This window comes from Leptosomus discolor, chromosome 6 (genome assembly GCF_034619465.1).
Source record: "Leptosomus discolor isolate bLepDis1 chromosome 6, bLepDis1.hap2, whole genome shotgun sequence".
NCBI classification, from domain to species: domain Eukaryota; kingdom Metazoa; phylum Chordata; class Aves; order Leptosomiformes; family Leptosomidae; genus Leptosomus; species Leptosomus discolor.
The window spans coordinates 67,340,195-67,357,824 of record NC_141396.1 but is presented as its reverse complement, the minus strand read 5'-3'; the positions used below and the strand labels follow the sequence as shown (position 1 = coordinate 67,357,824).

General features: G+C 64.6%; 2 protein-coding genes across 2 annotated transcripts; both read left to right on the top strand.

Annotated features, from left to right (window-relative positions):
- The first annotated feature begins 563 nt into the window (after positions 1–563).
- LOC104347136 (zinc finger protein 783-like) lies at positions 564–4,411 on the top strand. The gene is made up of 5 exons (XM_086467369.1): positions 564–944; positions 1,429–1,555; positions 1,880–2,013; positions 2,175–2,261; positions 3,629–4,411. The coding sequence occupies exons 1-5, from the start codon at positions 564–566 to the stop codon at positions 4,409–4,411; spliced, it is 1,512 nt and encodes a 503-aa protein (XP_086323495.1).
- Positions 4,412–9,336: 4,925 nt separating this feature from the next.
- Positions 9,337–15,335, top strand: LOC147415428 (uncharacterized). Its single transcript, XM_086466613.1, has 6 exons — positions 9,337–9,697; positions 9,847–9,954; positions 10,882–10,980; positions 11,989–12,096; positions 12,275–12,385; positions 14,374–15,335. The coding sequence occupies exons 1-6, from the start codon at positions 9,337–9,339 to the stop codon at positions 15,333–15,335; spliced, it is 1,749 nt and encodes a 582-aa protein (XP_086322739.1).
- The last annotated feature ends 2,295 nt before the right edge of the window (positions 15,336–17,630 follow it).

The window sequence follows — 17,630 nt, the reverse complement described above, 5'->3', positions numbered from 1 at the left end:
GTTGTTATTTTTTAGTAATCAGCCGCTTCTCAGCTGTCAATCACCGCCGCGGGGCGGCGCTGCGGGCCGCCGGCCGGTAGGGGGCGCGGGAGCGCTGCGGCGAGCGGAGGCGGTGGGAGGGGCGGGGCTACCGCGCGCGCTTCCGCTTCCGGTCCCGGCGCGGCGGCGGGTTCGGAGCGGCGGAGGTGAGCGGCGGGGGCAGCGGCGGGCCGGGGGTCTCGGGTGCCGTGTCCCCGGGCCGGCGGGAGGGGGGAGACCCGTGTGCCGTGGCTCCACGCGAGGGGAAGGGGCCGGGCCCGGTGTACCGTGACCCCGGGCGGGAGGAGGCCGAGCCCGGTGTCCCGCGGCCCGCCCGGGGCGCTCCTGACCTGGTTCCCTCCCGCCCCGTCAGCAGCCCCGGAGACCCCCGGCGGCCGTAGGAGCCGTGCTGCCCCCCCCCCCCCCCCCCCCCCCCCCCGCGGAGGACCCCCGGCGGCGGTGGGAGCCGTACTGCCGCCCCCCCCGGAGGACCCCCGGCGCTGCCCGGCCCCGGGCTGCGTCTCTCCCCCGGCAGCGGAGCGGGAATGGAGCCCCCGCAGCCGGCGAGCTCCAGCTTCCCCGCGGTCCCGCCGCCATCCCCGGGCAAAGCCCCGAGGCCGAGCGGCTCCAGCATCTCGCTGTGGACGGTGGTGGCGGCCGTGCAGGCGGTGGAGCGGAGCGTGGACGCCCACGCTTCGAGGCTGCTCAACCTGGAGCGCCGGACGGTGACCACGGAGAAGAAATACTTGGATTGTGAGAAAACGGTGGTGGATTTCGGGAACCAGCTGGAGAGCAAGCTGGCCGTGCTGGGCACCCTCATCCAGGAGTTCGGGCAGCTCCAGCGGCGCCTGGAGAACGTGGAGAACCTGCTGAAGAACAGGAACTTCTGGATCCTGCAGCTGCCCCCCGCCGGCGAGGTCCCCAAGGTGACAAATGGCTCGTTAAGGGCTCTGGGGGGAGCGGGGCGGGGGGCGCACACAGCTTTGCCCCAGCTCCCCTCCATCTCTCCGAGCTGGGGCATCGCCTTCTGCCGCCCCGGGGAGCGGCTGCGGGGGTTCAGGCGCAGCTACCTCGCTGCCGAAGCGCCGGTTGGTGGATTTTTACGGCAAGCAGGGGGGTTCTTCCCCACCCCGGGGTCCACAAACCGCCCCAGCGACGGGGCCAGGCTCTGCGCAGGGGGAGGTGAGAGCTGCGAGGTCGTTCTCCGAGACTTGCTGAAGATCTTTAAACATTTTTACTCTCTTTGTGTCACCGGGATGCCCCAAAGCAGGATTTTTTTTTTTTTTTTCCTTTTTCCAGCGCCGGACACAGCAGCAGCAGCAATAGATAGGATTGGGGATTTTCCCTGAGGATGTTTTGTCCCTCCAGGTCCTGGACCCGGTGCCGAGCGTCGCCCTCCTGCAGCTGCAGGCCCCGGTGGCGGTGGGGAGCAACGCCGCTTACTTTTCTGCTCAGGAGTGGGAGAACCTGGAGGAATGGCAGAGGGAGCTGTACAAAAACGTGCTGAGAGGGAAGAACGAAGCTCCGGTCTCTCTGGGTACGTGTCGCTCTTCCAGTCACTCCACCTCTGGACCAGCTCCATTTTGAGGGTCTTTCTCCTCTCCTCCCCCCCACTTGGGAAGCAGCTTTGTAGAAACCCGGAGAAACCGGTGCCCGCTGGTGAGGGCAGCGCAGCGCGGTGCAGCCCGCAGGCCCCTTCCCTCAGCCCCCCGCCGTCTCCCGGCGGGCCGTGCCGGGGGCTCCCCGCGCTGCCCAGCGGCACGTGGTGGCCGGTGGAGCCGGTTTCGGGAGCGCAGCCGAGCGTGTTCCTCCCCGCGGGCGCGGCGGGGGTCACAGAAACCTTCTCTCTGCTCCTCCGCAGGCGACGCAACCTCCAAACCTGAGCTCCCGCCCCAGCGTCGGAGAGAAGCGCCCTGCAGCGGCGACGGGGCGGCTTCGAGGGAGCTTCCAGCAGAACCGAGCGCAGGCAAGAGACGAGTTTCAGATTATTCTCAGGCGTGAGGGTCGCGTGGTGCCGCCAGCAGGCGGAGGAGGTCGCGAGGTGATAGTCCTGGCTTGCTGCGGAGGAGGCGTCTCGGATCTTGGGGGGGCGGGCGCGGGGGGGGGGTAACCGTGTTGGAGCAAACCGTGACGGGTGTGATCCTCCTCGCTCGCAGAGGCTCTGCTGTTCGGACTTGACGGGAGCCGCCAGGAGAGCGGAGCAGCAGCGCAGGGAAGAGCAGTGCTGGCTGATCCGGCACCTGGTGAGTGTTGTTCCGCGAGGGCCCGCTTGGACACCAGGGCCGGGGGGGGGGGGCAGTGCTCCCCTGAAACGGGGGGCAAGGGGGGGAACCCTCTGAGCGGGGCAGAGCGGAGCTCCCACAAGCAGGACGGGCTGGAGAGGGGCTGTGTGTGGAAGCGGGGAGCAAAGCTCCCGGGAAGAGCCGAGCGGTGCTGCGGCAACCAGCAAAGGTTCTTCTGTGCCGCAGCAGAGTACGGCGTCCCGGAGCCGAGCTTCGTGGGCGTGGTGAAGCGGGAGGAAGAGCCGTGTGAGGAGGAGGAGGAAGAGGAGCAGGGGGTGGCGGAGGATGCGAAGTTCACCGAGCTCAGCGTGGGTGAGTGCCGAGCTGTCCCACCGCGCGCTGTGCGGCCGGAGGAGGTGCCGGGGGTCCCTGGCGTTCCTGCCGGGGGGCGGCGTGTGCCGAGGCACGGGCGCTGAGGGGAGGCGGGCGGGGCAGCGGGGCAGGAGCAAGAGCCACGCTGCGGGGAGGAAAGCGGGCGGAGGGTTTACCGGCAGGAGGGTTGAAGTGCCAGGTAGGCGAGACGCTGCACCTGGGGAGACAGCCGTCCCTGGAACAAATCCAACGGGATGCAGGGAGCCGTTAGGAGAGAGCTGGGGGTGTTCAGCCTGGAGAGGAGAAGGCTCCGGGGAGACCCTATAGGGGCTGAAAGGGGGCTGCAGGAGGGGTGGGGGCGACTCTTGATCAATGAGTGCAGTGGCAGGACGAGGGGAGATGTTTTTGAGCTGAAAGAGAGCAGATTGAGATTAGATGTAGGGGAAGAAATCCTTCCCCGTGAGGGCTGTGAGGCGCTGGCACAGGCTGCCCAGAGCAGCCGTGGCTGCCCCCTCCCTGGCAGTGCTCAAGGCCAGGCTGGACGGGGCTGGGAGCGACCTGCTCTGGTGGGAGGTGTCCCTGCCCGTGGCAGGAGGTTGGAAGATCTCTGAGGTCCCTTCCCACCCAAACCGTCCTGTGATTTTGGAAACCGCTGAGCTCTGCCGTCTGGGAAGGCAGCGCTTCCTCTGCTCCCTCCCTCGCAGCTCCTGGCAGGCGCTGCCCAGCCAGCCGGGAGGGCGGCGTTCCTGTGCCTTTCCGCTGTTGTCTCTCCCTCGCTCGTTCAGCTGCCGGCTGTGCTGTGCGGGACGGGCCTGGCCGATTCGTGGGAGGCGGGGGAAGGAGCCGGGGGGATTTCAGAGGCGTCTCGCCCCAGTGAACGCCCCCTCTCGTTCTTCTCAGTTCCAGCAGATGAGGTGACAGCGTTCAAAATTGAGCAGCTGGACTCCGAGGAATGCCCCCAGAGCTCCGAGCCCCACGCCGCGTTATCCGGGGAGCCGGAGGAGCTGCTTTTCCAGGGACCCGGCGAGGCGCTGCCCTTCGGTGGTCAGTACGGCTCTGCCGCGCAGCCGGCAGACCCGAGCGTGAGCCGGCTGGTGCCGCCCGCCCTGGGGGAGGAGGATCTCGGCGAAAGCAACGCTGTCACCTTCTACGGGCACAACTGTCCCGACAAGAGACCCCACTCGTGCGCTGCGTGTGGGAAGGGCTTCTGTCTGAAGAAGCTGCTGCTGACGAGCCAGGAGAGCCACGGCAGCGGCGGGCACGCTGGAGACGAGGGCTTCCTCCAGCAGCAGCGCTGGCGGACCCACGTGGAAGACGAGACCCTCGTGGAAGGCAGGAGCCGCTTAGAAGACAGGACCCACGTGGCCACGGAGAGGTTCGCGCAGACCCAGAACGGCAAAGCCCCCGGCGCGGCGTGCGGCAGCCCCAGGCACGTGAGAAGCGCCGACGCCGGCCGCAAGCCGAGCCAGAGGAGCCACCTGCGGGGGAGGCCTTACAGGTGCGACAAGTGTCAGGAGTACTTCTCCCAAAAGAAAACCCTCCTCATCCACCGGCGAGCGCACTCGGGCCGGAGCGGAGGGGTCCTCTGGTGCTCGTACTGTGGGAAGACCTTCAGCCACCCTTCCAATCTGATCCGGCACCAGAGGATCCACACGGGGGAGAGGCCCTACCAGTGCCACGAGTGCCCAAAGCGCTTCACCCAGAAGCAGCACCTCCTCCAGCACGAGAAGATCCACCTGCGCGAGAGGCACCGCGTGGTCCCGCAGAGCGGGGGGAAGGCACCGCTGCACGGCTGCTAGGGGAGGGGAGGGGAGGGGAGGGGAGGAGAGAGTCTCGGCTGCTCAGCACGAGAGGCTCCCTCACAATTTGTCCCAAAGATCCGAGCAAAGCAGAATTAGGACCCACCTTGGCACCACGGCCCTTGTCTTCGTGGTGGCGATGGTATGGCGCAGTTCCTCATAGCCTGCCCAGAAATCTCCAGAATAAAAGTGGTTTGGGCCTCTCCAGGTTTGGGTCAGTCTGAACCCAAGTTTTTTGAAGCTCCTCTTCACTGGGAGTTTCTCCCTTGATCAAGTTCTGCTGTTCTCAGTTCCGTGGGCAAGTCCAAGTTGGGCGTTCACAACAGACTCCTGGCCACGCCTTGCTGACGGCTCGCCCGGCCGCCCCCTCTGCCGAGCAGGGGCAGCCCGTCGGTTCCCAGCTCTCGCCGTGCCCCGGCACAGGCCGAATGACGTTTTCGCTGCTGCTTGTGCTCGGGAAGGTGGCTGGAGAAGGTTGGGTTTGGTTCCTTCTCTAGAGCTTGAAATCGGGTTAATTGGGGGGCTGGAGCATCTCTCCTGCGAGGAGAAGCTGAGAGACCTGGGGGCTCCTTAGCCTGGAGAAGAGAAGGCTGAGGGGGGGCCCTACCGACACTTACAGCTATCTAAAGGGCGGGTGTCGAGAGGATGGGGCCGGGCTCTTTTCAGTGGTGCCCAGTGATGGGACAAGGGGCAACGGGCACAAACTGGAGCAGAGGAAGTTCGGCTTGAACATGAGGAGGAACTTCATCCCTCTGAGGGTGGCAGAGCCCTGGCACAGGCTGTCAGGGAGGCTGTGGGGTCTCCTTCTCTGGAGACATCCAGACCCCGCCTGGACGCGTTCCTGCGTGACCTGCTCTGGCGGGGGAGTTGGACCAGGTGATCTCCAGAAATCCCTTCCCGCTCCTACCGTTGTGTGATTCCGTGGGTTTGGTTTGCTGGAAATTGTGACGACGGGGCCACGTTCTGCTTGGAGTTCTGACGGGCGCTGGGACACGCTCCGCTGGAGACTGGGCTGGCACCGCGGTGATGGAGCGGGATCTGCTCGGCTGCCTGCCACCCCCGAGCACAGCCAGAGGCGGCGGTGGCGCCCCAACCCCTCCTCGTGCCGCTGCGATGCTCCCCGTGGGGAAACCACGCGTACGCCGGAGGTGGGGCGCACCCGGACTCCCAGGCTGAAGCGAGCGTGGGGATAACTTCCCGCTGCCTGCCCGTGCGCTGGCACTTCTTCTCTTCGCATTCCGCTGTTGCCTTCCTGCCCCTCTCCTCCTGGCGGCTTGGGGCTGGATGCGCTTTGATGATCCACCTCCTGGATGCTCTTTGATGATCCACCTCCTGGATGCTCTTTGATGATCCACCTCCTGGATGCTCTTTGATGATCCACCTCCTGGATGCTCTTTGATGATCCACCTCCTGGATGCTCTTTGCCGTTGGGAATCAGCTTTCATCATAGCCCAAACCGGTAAGAAAAGATACCCGGCACCTGAAATGTGTTCAGCAAACTGCCCAAATACCTGCTGCTTGGCCTGGATTAAACCCACTGCTTGTTTTCGTAGAATCGCGGGACGGTTTGGGTGGGAAGGGACCTTCCAAGGCCGTCCAGTCCAACCCCGGCCATGGACAAGGACATCTTCAGCCGGATCAGGCTGCTCCCAGCCCCGTCCAGCCTGACCTTGGTGGTTTCCAGGGATGGGACATCCACCACCTCTCCGGGCAGCCCGTGCCAGTGTTTCACCTCCCTCATTGTAGAAAATTTCTTCCTTACATCTAGTCTGAATCTGCCCTGTTTTCGTTGAAAACGGGTCCCCCTTGTCCCATCAGGACAGGCCCTGCTAAGATTGCCCCCGCCTTTCCTGCGTGGTGAGCCCCTTTCGGAGCCCGTTTCCAGATAAGGCATCTGGGAGGACGGAGGGTTCCGCGATTCGTCGCTTCTCTGTGTTCGGTGGCCACTTGCTACCGTAAGGCAGCGCACACGGGGCGGCTTTTCTCCGCTCTTGGACGTGCTGAAGGAGTCTCCTGGCAGGCGGCAGCACGGGGCGTTCGATATCCAGACACACGCGGTTTGGGACCTGTTCGATGAGCGGGTGAACTAACCGGTTCTCCAGTGGTTTCCTACTGACTCCGAGGAAAATTGCTCCTTTATGTTTTACACTTTTGTTACTTAGACTGTGAGCCTTCAGGGCAGGGAACTTGTTTCTGTCTGTTTGTAAAATGCTAGTTAAATTTGCGGCGGTAGATACTGGATTTTTACTAACAATAACATTAAACTCGAGTGGATTAAAGCTGTGAACTTCCAAATGCTTCGCCTTTTTTTTTTTTTCTTTAAAAATCACTCTGCCTGCGGGTAGATGGCAGTTTGTAGTGTTGTCCCTTACTGAGGGAGAGACAAAAGCCTCCCTTGACTTGGAATAAACGAATGGAGTGGGTTTCCATGGCTCTTTTAAATACCACGGAGGAACCTGAGCAGGAGAATTGTTTGCCGTGTGTGCGTCTGAGATCCGAACGGCCTGAAGGGTGAGCGTTGCACACGGGCTGCACCGTCCCCACCCTGCAGGCAGATCGCAGCGATCCTGCTGCCGGCAGTTTCCAGCGGCTGCGGGGCTGCAGCCGTTGCCAGCTGAGAGCTGGCTGTGTTCCGGGGCAGAGGTGCCGGACGCTGCCCTCTCGCCTCCCCGCTGCGCCGTCGTGCATCTTGTAGCGCTGACCTCCTGCCACTCCGTTGTTATCAGACGTTTTGGTTTTAAACGTCAGAGAAGATGAAGAAGCTGCCGGATACCTGACGGTGTGTTTGCACCCGAGAGATGTCCCTGTGACTGAAAGACCCGGCGCTGGGACAGCGAATGAGCTGGGAGGGCCGTGCCATCAACAGCACTCTCCTGGTGTTGACTGGAGAGGTCCTGTAAACCGCTGTCTGAGCACCAGGAGCGCTTGATGCGCTCCGAGTTTCATCGCTGCTTGGTGCGGCCTTTGGTAACACGGACGAAGCGGTGTCTTGCACAGCGAGTCACGGTTTCCTTATTCCAGCCCAGCTCCCCTGCATTTCGGAGACAAACGTGCCTATTTATAACAAATCTCAGAGCTATTCTGAGGTTCTTGCTGCTTCAATTGCAGACGTTCAACCTGAATCCGAGGATAAATGTCAAGTGACGTAGAAACGTGCTGCTCTTCCAAGACGGAGAAAGAAGAGACACCCTCCCCGTGCGCGGATAGAGTGATGCTTACAGGAAAGAGCAGAAGTGATGGGAAGGCTGGAGAGGTGGTGATGGAGAGGGAGGGAATTTTGGGGGAGCGCAAGGTCTCCTGCGCCCACCCTGAGATGCCTCACGGAGTCTCCGCATGTCCCACGAACAAGCCCCGAGCCTCTGTCATCCTTGGGTAGCTCCTCCCAGCGTGTAACTTTTCCCTGACCTTCGGTGACTCGGGCTGCTGTAGCTCAGGCTGGAGGAGGACAGAGCCTCCCCGGCAAGGCCAGAGATCCAGACTCTGATTCCTCGTGACTGTGAGAGGACCCTGCATCCTCACAGCTTGGGGGGATCCTGCGCCCTCACGGATCTGCGGTGAACGGATCCCTCATGGCTGTGAGAGGATACGACACCCTCCGCAGCTCTGAGGGGTCCCCAGCCCCTCGCAGCTCCGAGGAAATCCTGAGCCTCCGTAGCTCTGAGGAGACGCTGGGCCCTCACGGCTCCGAGAGGATCCTGTTCCCTTTTGGCTCTGAGGGGGACCCTGAGCCCCCCCAGCTCTGAGGGGATCTTGACCCCCATGGCTCCGAGAGGATTCTGTTCCCTCGTGGCTCTGAGGCGATGCTGTGTCCCTCACAACTCTGAGCAGACCCCGAACTCTCACGGCTCTGAGGATCCTGCGCCATCGTAGCTCTGTGGGGAACTTATCCCTTGTGCCTCTGTGGGGACCCCAGTCCCTCACAGCTCCGAGGGGACCCCGATCTCTCACGGCTCCGAGGGGACTCCGGTCCCCGACGGCTCCGAGGGGGCCCCGATCTCTCATGGCTCCGAGGGGACCCCGATCCCTCACAGCTCTGAGGGGACCCCGGTCCCTCACAGCTCCGAGGGGACCCCGATCCCTCACGGCTCCGAGGGGACCCCGATCCCTCACAGCTTCGAGGGGACCCTGATCCCTCACGGCTCCGAGGGCTCCCCGGTCCTTCACGGCTCCGAGGGGACCCCGATCCCTCACGGCTCTGAGGGGACCCCGATCCCTCACAGCTCTGAGGGGACCCCGATCCCTCACAGCTCCGAGGGGACCCTGATCCCTCACAGCTCTGAGGGGACCCCGATCTCTCATGGCTCCGAGGGGACTCCGGTCCCCGACGGCTCCGAGGGGACCCCGATCCCTCACAGCTCTGAGGGGACCCCAGTCCCTCACAGCTCCGAGGGGACCCCGATCTCTCACGGCTCCGAGGGGACTCCGGTCCCCGACGGCTCCGAGGGGACCCCGATCTCTCATGGCTCCGAGGGGACCCCGGTCCCTCACAGCTCCGAGGGGACCCCGATCTCTCATGGCTCCGAGGGGACCCCGGTCCCTCACAGCTCCGAGGGGACCCCGATCTCTCATGGCTCCGAGGGGACCCCGATCCCTCACAGCTCTGAGGGGACCCCGATCCCTCACAGATCCGAGGGGACCCTGATCCCTCACGGCTCCGAGGGCTCCCCGGTCCCTCACGGCTCCGAGGGGACCCCGGTCCCCGCCGGCTCCGCGGCGCCGCCCCCGCCCCTCCGGTTCCCAGGTTCCCGCGCCCGGCCCCGAGCCCTCCCGCCAGGGGGCGCCGCAGCGCACGAGCGCGGGGCGGCGGCAGGGGGCGCTGCGGGGCGGCCGCGGAGCGCGGCGGCGGCGGCGGCGGCGGCGGCGGCGGAGCCGGGCCCGGGGCCGGGGCCGGGGCCGGGGCCGGTGTCGGGGCGGCGGCAGCGGCCATGGCCGGTCCCCGCGCCGGGCGAGCGGAGGCGGTGGCGGTGGCGGCGCGGCTGCTCCGGCTGGAGGCCCGCCTGGCGCGGGCGGAGCGGCAGCTGCGGGCCGCGCTGGCTCTGCGGGGCCGGCTCCGGGCGCTGGAGCGGCGGCTGGCGAGCGGCGGCGGGGCCCCGCGGGGGCCGGCGAGGCGCGGGGCGGCCGGCGGCGGGCGGGAGGCGGCGCGGCCCGGGGCAGCGCGGGTGCCGGTGAGCCTGGAGGAGGTGTGGGTGCAGTTCAGGGAGCGGGAGTGGCGGGCGCTGCGCGGCTGGCAGCGGGCCCTGCACCGCGCCGTCATGAGGAGCAACTACCGCATGCTGCTCGCCCTCGGTAAGGGCCCGCCGCCGCCCCGCGCCTCCGGGCCGGCGGGCGGAGAGGGGTCGGAGCGGGTGGTGGGCAGGCGGCGGGGCCCCGCCGTCCCCCCGCCGGTCCCGTGCTGGCGGGACCCCCGGCCGCGCCTCACCGCACGCCCCCCGCAGAGACGGACCCTCCCGGAGGTGACGCCCGGGCCCGGTCGGAGGATGGGGACCCGCCGTGTGCTCGGAGCTGCGAGGACGAGGACGGGAGAGGTGATGCTGCGGAGACCGGCACCGGTGAGTGGCTTCGGGACGACCGGGCTGTTGGGACGTGAAGCGCCGATCGCCCACCGGCTGGGCCGTGGCTGGGGACGTCAGCCCCGCTCCGAGGCGCTCGCTGGGTTGAGCGGGGTCTTCCCGACGTGGCTGTTGGGCCCCTGGTCCCCGCTGGTCCCACCAGAACGCCGCGTCGAGCCGCTCCTTTTCCCGCCCCTGGCTGCTGAGCTGCCTGCGGCTGCGTGTCTCAAACCCGCGGTCCCCTCCCAGTGAGGCCACCTCAGCGTTGCTGGGTGAAGTGGGGTGACGTTGGGGTTCCCAGTCTGGAGGCTGGCTGTCAGGAGGACTTTCCGTTCCGTGTGCACAAGCGTGCGCAGTCGCTGGTGTTGCGCACGCGTGAAGTGTTCCTCTGGCTCGGGGGTTGCGTCACGGGGGAATAAAGGTAACGCGTAGAGCGTTAGCCCGTCTCCTTTTCCTTATGAATTTCATAGACCTTTTTTTGTCTTTTTACCGTGAGTTTCATTCATAATTCTCACTGGTGTTATTCTGATGGGGGAGAAGCGGCGTGCGTTTGACCGAGAGCGACTGAAAAGGGCCCGGCGTAGCTCTGGCAGAGCCGAAAGAGAAACAAAGCTCGAGAACGAGAACTCAAGTGGCACGCTCCTCTCCTGGGGCCGCGTAGAACGCGTTTTTGTTCGGTAATGGGCACCTCAGCCCAGTGGACATTCCACTTGCCCGAAAACGTTGTGTGTTTCTGAGGCTCAAATATCTGCCGAGGGGTTTGCGACAAGTATTTTAGAGACCTTGGGCAGCGAGAGCTGGGACTGAAGTGAGGTTTTCTCCAGACTGCGAGCTAGAACAGAGCGGCTGTGCCTGGGGTGGGGTGAGAATTGGAATTAATTTTGTGTGTGGAATTAAAATAACACCGGTTCCCATTAACAGAAGACAGCATAATCCATATTAAGGAAGAGGAAGAGTTGTGCGCTGCACATCAGCAGGAGGAGGAGGCAGCTGGAGAAGCTCCTGAAGAGCCCTGCCCGGGTGAGTAACTGCATACCTCGGAGGGAAAATGAAACAGAGGGATTTAATTCCAAGGGCTGGTTGGTTGGTTGGGGTTTTTTTTCCCCGCCTCTTCTCATGTATTCCAGATCTTTCATAAAAAGCTCACAGGTTTTGAACAGACTTGCTCCCAGCTCCGACGGGTAAGGGCTGGTATTTCGTCTTTCCCTTCTCCCGGCCATTTTGCAGCTTGCAGAGCACGTGGCTGGTTTCCACCCGCGCCGTGCAGTGCAGGAATCGTTTCCTTCTCCCTTAAATTCCTTACCTTGCTGCCCTCCCGTCGGTGGCTCTGAGCTGGTTAAGTTTCTCATGCCCAGTGGGCCGTTAGTCACTGGGGCTGACGGGTTTAACGTGGAGGAGGCAGAAACCAGTGCAGGAGGCAGAAACCAGTGCAGGAGGCAGAAACCAGTGCCAGCCCGAGGCGTGTGGCTGGTGCCGCGCAGGGGGCTGCGGTGGCGTGGAGGCAGGGCCGCGTGCCCTGCGCTGGCTCCCGGGGGGTCGGCGCGGCCGTGGCAGCTCCGCAGCGCCGTGTCCCCCGCAGGCTCCTCTCGGGGGGCCGCAGCGCCTCTCCTCCTGCGCATCCAGAGGTGGCCTCTTCCCTCCCTCCTCCTCCTCTGTGGTTTCTCTGCGCCCGCGAGCGAGCGCGACGACTCCCCGGTAGCGCTGCTGCCGAACCCAGGGACCGGCTTCTTGCCTTCTCTCCCGGCGGTCCCTCTGCGTTGCCCTTCCGCTGTGGAGCTTGGCTGCCCTCGCTCTTTACAAAGGGCAGCAGCCCTGCCTGTTGGCCTTGCTGTAATTTTACTTGGCTGTTGCCAAGTAAACTGCCTCTGCTTCCAGGACGTGTAGCCAACTGGGATTTTCAGACCTTTCCATCAGGTTTCACTAAGAAACTGGGCTTGTGGGAAAACCCAGAGCAAGAGCAGGTTTCGCCCTTGTGAAATCCTGAGCTTACGCAGTTGTGATACGCTCGTCTCGAATTCTCTCCTTCAGCAGAGCGAGTGTTTTACGAGCCTGAGGCTTCGAGTCAGACCAAGCGAGGCCAAGAGGCGTGTGCCGGGGAGCTGGAGGGCGAGGACCTCCCGAGGGACCCTGACGCAGGTGAGGATTCCCTGGCAAAAACTCCCACTGCAGGAATTACCCCGCAGGTGCCTCTCCACGTCGTGTCTTCCCTGAGGCTTTGCCAGCGCTTGCCTTGGCTTTGTGAATTCCCAAATCTGCCGTGCTTTGCCTCTTTCTCCAGTGTTTCTCAGTTGTGTAAATTCTCCCCAAGGAGCAGGATTTCAGACTTATGCCACTGATGCTTTGTCGTGGATTAAACAAGAGGAGGAGCCGCGGGGCCCTGAACGACAAGGCTTGGAGAAAGACGTCTCAACGGATCCATGTACAGGTCAGTACTGGATTTTGGAGACAGTAAATCCAATTTAGAGGGTTTTTTTTTACACTATATTAAATGTCACGGCCTTATACTGTAAGCCATGAAAGAACTGGAACGAACCTCACTCTGCTAGGTGGTATTTGTTCACAAAAATCTCAGGTTCTGTCCGGTGAAGAGGCTCCTGCCGCCTTCAGCTGGCCTAAAGCTGCCAAAGGCGCTCTCTTGGGTTTCTGTGGAGGCCAGCCCAGTGGTGTGCTCGGGCCCTACAGATCAGTCTGTGCTTCCCGCTGGCTTGATGGTGTCTAAACCTGGTTCCCACGACCATGGAGGCCTGACCTTGCGTTCCCGGGCAGGGGAGCTGCCCTGCGGCGAGAGAGAAGGCGGCTTTAACCCCAGTTTTGGGCCGTTGGGGTTTGGAGCTGGACGTGCCGGCGTTCATTCGGAGGCGTTTTGTGCGGATCGTGTTTGGGGTGGAGTTAGTAGAGGGAGGTTCATCTTTGGGCCAGGGCTTAACCTCGGGGAACGGGTGGGCAGATTTGGATGGGGACATCCGTTAGGTGCCACCTCGTGGGCCACAGCCCGGGACCACGCAGCAGCGCTCTCGAGCGGCTCCCCGGGGCTGGGGGGGGGGCGGCGCAGAGAAATGTTTTGTGTAGGGATCGGTTGGCAGCTGATCACTTCATGCCAGGGATTTAAACGTTCGTGGCACGTGGGGAGGTTACTGTGGAGTAAACCGAGGGATAAACTCTCAGTAGCTGCGTGGGAGCGAATGATTTTGCCCTGGGTCGTGCAGAGTATTGCCCTGGGTAAGGCTGGATCAGCCCCACCCGCCTCCTTCCCGAGGGAGACCTGTTCCCGCTGCTCCGAGAGCTCCCAGGGGGGCTCCCAGGGGGCCTTCCCGGCCGACTCGCTCTGCTCCAGCCCTGCCCGTCTGCGCGTACCCGTAACCGGGGGTTACCGGGGCGAGCAGACGTGCCGAGGCAACTCCTGTAGAGCAACCGGTGCCTTTTCCGTCCGCGCTTCGGCTTGGCCTGTGGGAACCCGTTGGTGCGCTGAGTGTCCCAGGGCGCTGCCGGAGAAGTGAGAGCTCGGGAGGTTTGTGCAGCGCAGGTCGCGGGACTCGGCTGCTTGACGCTGCTGGGGCGGTCCTGCGCGATGCTCAGCGGAGTTGTCCCGTGGCAGCTCGTCGGCTGGAAGCGTCGCCGGTCTGAGAGGGCGGGAGAATGACGGGGCGTTAGAGAGCCGGGCTGAGGAGCGTTGGTGGAAAGAACCTGGGAAGTGAAACACCGGGTGTTTTGTGGCAGGAAAGAGCCGTGACAGACAGAGGGAACCTGCAGGTCGGCAGAGCAGTTTTGTGGCAAACCTAGAGCCGAGGTGCCCGGTGCCTTTTCGGGTTGGGTTGTCAGGAGTCGTGGATGTTTTCCGAAGGAAGCAGGAGAGGCGCCCAGGGGAGAGGCGGTCACGGACAGCTCTCGGTCCGGAGCTGCGTGCCTGCCTGGGGCTGCCCGAGGGGCAGAGCTTCCTCCGCCCAGCGCTGCTCCCAGCCCTCCGAGCAAAGACTCGGCCGGAGAGCGTCTCCCGGCTCCCAGCCCGCGGAGACAACGGTTCCCAGCGAGAAGGGGTGCCCCCACGTGGGCTCGCTGAGCTGGCCGGGACCCTCGCGCCTCTAGATGCTCGCTGGAGCGTCCAGAGCGGCTGAGAGCGCCGAGGGGTGACGGTATCTGCTCTGCCGGGGAACTCGGACCTCGCGCGTCAGAATGGGAGGGTGAGGATGAGCCGTGGCGTTAGTGAATTTTCACGTGGATTTCGAAAAATAATTGCAAAAAGACCTTTTGTTTTGCTGGAGTTTCCGTGGAACGCAGGTTCTTGCTCTCCCCCTCGGGATTAAAACCTCCCATCTTGTTTACCTTGTCTGTCCGTTGGCGTGACGTGGCTGGAGGCTTGGGGGGAGGCTCTGAGGAGGCTGCCTTAACTGAAGGGCTCAGATCTCTCTGTTTCAGTGCGCGATGAAAACACAAAGAGGGACCCTCCGGCGGATCGCTTTGAAGGCACGGTGTGCGACGCCGAGGTACCGGGAAGACCTGGAGAGAAGTTTTCCAAGGATCCTAGCCCTGGAGTGACATGGGACAGCCAGTGGAACTCAGAAACGATGGAAACAACCACCGCCGGGAGCGGCCTTGGAGGTGACGCTCGGTACGACCGAGGGTTTGGCGAGCACTTGGATTTCTTTAGCCCCCAGGAAAACGGCGTCGGGAAGAGGCCGTGCGCGTACGGCACGCGTGAGGGGAGCCCCAGCCAGCGGGAGCCTCCGCAGGGAGCCCGGGAAGGGGAGACGTTCCCAGGCCCCGCCGGCGAGAAGACTCTCAACAAAAGGGTGTTGCAGCTGCTGCCCTCGCAGCCCTGCGCTCCGGGCGGGAAAGCCGGCGGGCAGGGGGCTGCTCCCGCCCCCCGCGAGGGGCTGCCCGCGGGGCCGCGCCGGGTGGCCGAGCGCGGACCCAACCCCGACGGCCCGGTGGGAGCGGAAAGCGAGGAGAACTTCCCCGCGGCTAACGCGTTCGCCAGCCCCTGCTGGGGTCCCGCGCCGGACGAGCCGGGGGGCTGCAGGGGCGGCCCGGCCACCCAGCAGCAGGGCCAGGCCAGGGGCAAGTCCTACATTTGCAGCGACTGCGGGAAGAGCTTCGTTTGCCACTCGTGGCTCGTTCGGCACCGGATGACGCACACGGGCGAGAGGCCGTACAAGTGCTCCGAGTGCGACAAGAGCTACAGGCGGAAGGATTATCTGCTGAACCACCAGCGGCGGCACTCGGGCGAGGGGCTCTTCCAGTGCCCCCTCTGCAGGAAGAGGTTTGTGCTCAGGAGGAGCTTCGTGAAGCATCAGGAAAGCCACGTGCAAGAAACACACCTGACGTTGGCCGGGTGGCCCTGCGCAGAGCTCCGGGGGTCGGTGATGCACTCCCTATAGCAAAGCCCGCCTCGCCGGGGGGGGGGTTTCGCGGCCCCCTTGGCCCTCACCCGTGCTGGGCAGGAGGCAGGGCCGCGGCAGGATCCCCCAGCTCTGTGCTGGGCCGTGGCGGGAGGAGGAGGAGGCTGTGGAACAGCCGTCCTGAGCCCCCTCCCAGGCAAAGGGAGAAGGCTGGGGGGTTGTTTTCCAGAGACTGTGTTGTGACGGTCTGCGGGGCTGTTCCACCGGTGCCCGGGGCTGTGGGGGAAGCCCGCGGTGCTCGGAGGTGCCGCTCGCCGTGAATCCACGCGGGAGAGGAGCCACAGCGGCCCACGGAACGGTTTGTGACGCTTCGGGCTGGAGAACAGCTGGAATGTTATCCCTGGGCTGCTGAGCGCCCCGAGTCCAGGGTCTGGGGTGAAAACAAGCGTGTTAAAGTCACCAATTGTCCACTAAACGAGCGGAGCAGCGTGAGGAGACGCCGGCTCGTGTGAAATGCTTTGCGAAAGGAAGCGCTGACCCTGCGGCCGTTTGTCGAGGCGCCGTGTCCTGGAGGAGCTTCTTCCAGAGGGGAGCGGAGCCTGGGGGGGCAGCTTGTTCCCGCGGTGAAATCGCGGCAGTGTGGACCAGGCAACATTTTGGGGTCCAGACGCCCTTCTCTGAGCCACAGGGCTGGTCCCAGTATGGACCAAGCACCATTTTGGGGTCCACCTCCCCGATGCTGGCGGGGCTCCGTGCGGCTGCACCCCGAGAGAGGATCCCTGAAGGCCGGGGTCCTCACCGGGAGGTGCACAACGACCGGGGGGCCTGGAATATGGTTTTAATTTCCATAGCCTCCGAGTCGTGTGCGGTGCCTTTCCCACGTGGTTACAGTTTGTTCCATTTTCCGAGTCCTGCGAAAGCAGAACGTTCGGATGCTGTTAAACATTCGCCTTCAGAAATTGTCCTTTTGTTCGTCTTCAGTGTCCCTTAAGGGGGCGGAGAGCGCTGTGGGTCTGACCTGCTGTGACGCTGCGGGGACACGGTTCGTTCCTTGTAGGGATAAAAGGTTCTGGATACGTCGCCTGGCCCCTGGGCGGTGGCGCTGAGCCCCGTGGAACAGAAAGCACAGAGGCAGCCGCGCTGGCTGCGCCAGGCCAGGGCCCGTCCTGGCTCACGGTGACAGTCGTGACAAGCTTGGTCCAACGGCCTCTGTTACGGGCGTGTTTCTGCCGGGGTTTTGTTCGGAGCCGGTTTTGTGGCCTGGAAATTTCTCCTTCTTTTTTTTTTTTTTTTTTTAATAAAAGTGTTAGAGAAATGGCGTGAGTCCTTCCCTTGGGGGTGGAGAAAAGATGAGCGGGGCTGAAGCATGAGGAGAAACCCGGGGTCTGCCCCCCACCCCCCCCCCGCGCCCCTTTTCACGGCAAATCGTTGCTTTGGAAGGTGCGGAGCCCCCCGGGAAGGGGAAGGGCCGGTTTCTTCCCCAGGCTGGGACGGGGCTCGGCCCGGGGGGGGGGGGGGGGGGGCTCCGAACGTGCCCCCACCCCCGGGCCGGGGTCGTGCAGAGCCAGCCCCGCTCTCCACGACAGCGCACCCCCGCTTCCCGCCGCCCTCAGGCTCCCGGGGCCCTTCCCGCTGCCCGGTTCTCCGGCAGGAGGCCCCGGGCCTGCGCCCCCTCCTCCTCCTCTTCCTCCCCTCCCTGCGGGCGGCCGGACACGGGGCTTCGTCCCGGAGCCGCCGGGGCCGTTTGCCGGCGCCTCACGGCCCGGCCCGGGCCCCGCCGCTCCGCCGTTGCTATGACAACGAGAAGCCGCCGGCTCCTAATCCCCGCCTCCCTTCCCGTGAGGTCACGCAGGCCTCTTCCAATCAGCGCCCTGCTTCTTCGTCTGTTGGCCAATGGGAATGAACGCGCCTGCCCAACCTTCCTGGCGGAGCCCGCGCCGCCGTCGCGGGAGGGCGGGGGCAAGCGGGTGTCAGCCAATGGCGAGGGGAGATGGGCCGGCACATCCACCCCCTCCCTGCTTAGCGCTGCCGGCGCCCCGCCCGATTGGCTGCGGCCCGGGAGAGGGGCGGGGCCATAGCGCCGCGGCGGAAGATGGCGGTGAGCGGCGTGGGCGGTGAGCGGCGTGGGCGGGGGGCGCTGCCCGTCCCGCGGGGCTCGGGCCCTCCCTGGGCGGCCCGCGGGGTCCCTGGCGGGGAGGCCCGCGTCCCCTCTCGGCACCGGGTGAGGGGAGTCCCGGGGGACGCGGGGCGCGGGAGGGTCCCGTGAGCCCCTGCCGTGCCCCGGGCGCTGGCACCCGCCGCCGCCCGTGGGCCGTGTCCTGCCTACGCGCACGC